At 28.1% G+C, this 4,182-nt stretch overlaps 1 protein-coding gene across 1 annotated transcript in view; it reads right to left on the bottom strand.

Moving 5' to 3' along the window:
* Nucleotides 1-904: 904 nt before the first annotated feature.
* Nucleotides 905-4,182, bottom strand: part of LOC133659157 (progesterone receptor-like) — a 4,662-nt gene continuing 1,384 nt past the window's right edge. The window contains exon 2 of the mRNA XM_062061892.1: nucleotides 905-1,031. Within this exon, the coding sequence (XP_061917876.1) occupies nucleotides 905-1,031 (127 nt within the window). The remainder of the gene's footprint in view (nucleotides 1,032-4,182) is intronic.

Raw genomic sequence — 4,182 nt, 5'->3', positions numbered from 1 at the left:
GGAACGCAGGTGAGCACGGGTGTTGATGAGCAGATGAGGGCTGGCTGGCGTAGGTGGAGAGCTAATGTTTTTAGCATAGCTCTGTGAGGTCCCGTTGCTAAGTTGCTAAGTTAGCTTCAATGGCGTCGTTAGCACAGCATTGTTAACCTTCACCAGCCTGGAAAGCATTAACCGTGTATTTACATGTCCACGGTTTAATAGTATTGTTGATTTTCTATCTATCCTTCCAGTCAGGGGTTTATTTTTTTGTTTCTATATGCAGTTAAAGCACGATGCTATCACGTTAGCTCGTAGCTAAAGCATTTCACCGATGTATTGTCGTGAAGATAAAAGGCACTGAATGTCCATTTCGCGTTCTCGACTCTCATTTTCAAGAGGATATAGTATCCGAGGTGGTTTAAAATACAAATCCGTGATCCACAATAGAAAAAGGAGAGAGTGTGGAATCCAATGAGCCAGCTTGTACCTAAGTTACGGTCAGAGCGAAAAAAGATACGTCCATCACTGCCTCTCAAGTCCTTCACTGTAACGTTCCTCATCTACGAATCTTTCATCCTCGCTCAAATTAATGGGGTAATCGTCACTTTCTCGGTCCGAATCTCTCTCGCTCCATTGTAAACAATGGGGAATTGTGAGGAATACTAGCTCCTGTGACGTCACGCTACTTCCGGTACAGGCAAGGCTTTTTTTTATCAGCGACCAAAAGTTGCGAACTTTATCGTCAATTTTCTCTACTAAATCCTTTCAGCAAAAATATGGCAATATCGCGAAATGATCAAGTATGACACATAGAATGGATCTGTTATTCCCGTTTAAATTAAAAAAAATCATTTCAGTAGGCCTTTAAACCTCTTAATTGATGAAGAAGTCAGCACAAAGTAAAGTAATAAAGTAATTGAAGTCATTAAAAAGGTTGATTACCTTCGACTGCTCGTTTAAAGAAGACCTTGCAGCTGCCGCAGGTGACAACTCCGTAGTGACAACCTGACGCTTCGTCTCCACAGATCACACATGACCTCTGAGGGGGCAATCTGTGTACAAGTACCTCAAAGTCATTACAAATAAACTTCATGTTCAAATACTATGTATTATTGGAAGTACAAGTTGTTTATCAGTACTTTCAAGTTGTTTCATCAAAGTGTAGTATTTGTCTTGTACTCAGTATTACTGTGTAGTATTACTATGTAGTATTTGTCTTGTACTCAGTATTACTGTGTAGTATTACTATGTAGTATTTGTCTTGTACTCAGTATTACTGTGTAGTATTACTATGTAGTATTTGTCTTGTACTCAGTATTACTGTGTAGTATTACTATGTAGTATTTGTCTTGTACTCAGTATTACTGTGTAGTATTACTGTGTAGTATTTGTCTTGTACTCAGTATTACTGTGTAGTATTACTATGTAGTATTTGTCTTGTACTCAGTATTACTATGTAGTATTACTATGTAGTATTTGTCTTGTACTCAGTATTACTGTGTAGTATTACTATGTAGTATTTGTCTTGTACTCAGTATTACTGTGTAGTATTACTATGTAGTATTTGTCTTGTACTCAGTATTACTGTGTAGTATTACTATGTAGTATTTGTCTTGTACTCAGTATTACTGTGTAGTATTACTATGTAGTATTTGTCTTGTACTCAGTATTACTGTGTAGTGTTACTTTGTAGTAATACTGTGTATTACTGTGTACTATTACTGTGTACTATTTGTCATGTACTCAGTATTATTGTGTAGTACTACTGTGTAGTATTACTTATTAACTCAGCATTACTGAGTTGTGAGGATGACATGTTTATATGGGGACATAAATATCATTTAAGATAAGATATATAAATGGGACATAAATATAATTTAAGATAATATATTTCAATGGGGACATAAATATGATTTAAGATAATATATTTAAATGGGGACATAAATATAATTTAAGATAATATATTTAAATGAGGACATACATATAATTTAAGATAATATATTTAAATGGGGACATACATATAATTTAATATATTTAAATAGGGACATAAATATACTTTAAGATAAGATATTTAAATAGGGACATACAAATAATTTAAGGTAAGATATTTAAATAGGGACATACATATAAATTAAGATAAGACCTACTTAAATTGGGACATAATATAATTTAAGATAAGATATTTAAATGGGGACATACATATCATTTAAGATATTTGAATGGGGACATAAATATAATTTAAGATAAGATATTTAAATGGGGACATTCATATAATTTAAGATAAGACATTTAAATGGGGACATACATATAATTTAAGATAAGATATTTAAATAGGGACATAAATATAATTTAAGATAAGATATTTAAATAGGGACATACATTTAATTTAAGATAAGACATAGTAAAGTGGGGACATAAATATAATTTAAGATAAGACATAGTAAAGTGGGGACATAAATATAATTGAAGATACCGGTAAGAGATATTAAAATGGGGACATATATATAATTTAAGATAAGATATTTAAATGGGGAAAAAATATAATTTAAGATAAGATATTTAAATGGGGACATACATATAATTTAAGATAAGATATGTAATGATGACATAAATATAATTTAAGATAAGATATTTAAATGGGGACATACATAAAATGTAAGATAAGACATATTAAAGTGGGGACATAAATATCATTTAAGATAAGACATATTTAAGTGGAGATGTAAATATCATTCAAAATAAGATATTTAAATGGAGACATAAATATAATTTAAGATAAGACATATTAAAGGGGAGATACATATCATTTAAGATAAGACATTAAAGTGGGGACATAAAAATAATTTAAGATAAGACATTAAAGTGGGGAGAAATATATAATTTAAGATAAGACATATTAAAGTGGGGAGAAACATATAATTTAAGATAAGACATATTAAAGTGGGGACATAAATATAATTTAAGATAAGACATATTAAAGTGGGGACATGAATATAATTAAGATAAGACATATTAAAGGGGAGATACATATCATTTAAGATAAGACATTAAAGTGGGGACATAAATATAATTTAAGATAAGACATATTAAAGTGGGGACATGAATATAATTTAAGATAAGACATATTAAATGATTGTAATTGATGATGATTTATGATGGTAGATGATCATGAATGATCTATAATTAATAATTGTAGATGATGATTTATGATTTTAGATGATTTATAATTAATGATTGCAGATAATTTATAATTATTAATTGTAGATAATGATGATTTATATTAATGATTGTAAATGATGATTAATGAGGATGATGATTTATAATTAATGATTGTAGATTATAAGGATTCATAATTAATGATAGTAGATTATGATTTATAATTAATGATTGTAGATAATGATATTTATGATTGTAGATGTTGATGATTTATAATTAATGATTGTAGATTATTTATAATTAATGATTGTAGATTATCATTTACAATTAATGATTGTAGATGATGATGATTCATAATTAATGATTGTAGATGATGATTTATAATTAATGACTGTAGATGATGATTTATAATTGATTGTAGATGATGATGATTCATAATTAATGATTGTAGATGATTCATAATTAATGATTGTAGATGATTTATAATTAATGATTGTAGATGATGAGGATTCATAATTAATGTTTGTAGATGATGATTTATAATTAATGATTGTAGATAATGATATTAATGATTGTAGATGATGATTAATAATTAATGAGTGTAGATGATGATGATTTATAATGGTTTGTAGATGATGATTTATAATTAATGATAGTAGATGATGAGGATTCATAATTAATGTTTGTAGATGATGATTTATAATGAATTATTGTAGATAATATTAATGATTGTAGATGACGATGATTAATAATTAATGAGTGTAGATGATGATGATTTATAATTGTTTGTAGATGTTGACTTATAATTAATGATAGTAGATGAGGATTCATAATTAATGTTTGTAGATGATTTATAATTAATGATTTTAGATGAGGATTTATAATTAATGTTTGTAGATAATGATATTAATGACTGTAGATGGCGATGATTAATAATTAATGATAGATGATGAGGATTCATAATTAATGTTTGTAGATGATGATTTATAATTAATGATTGTAGATGATGATGATTTATAATTAATAATTGTAGATGATATTTATGAT

Source organism: Entelurus aequoreus, linkage group LG10 (genome assembly GCF_033978785.1).
Source record: "Entelurus aequoreus isolate RoL-2023_Sb linkage group LG10, RoL_Eaeq_v1.1, whole genome shotgun sequence".
In the NCBI taxonomy this organism is placed as follows: domain Eukaryota; kingdom Metazoa; phylum Chordata; class Actinopteri; order Syngnathiformes; family Syngnathidae; genus Entelurus; species Entelurus aequoreus.
Note: the sequence above shows the minus strand (reverse complement) of the source record. Positions and strands in the feature narration are given on the sequence as shown.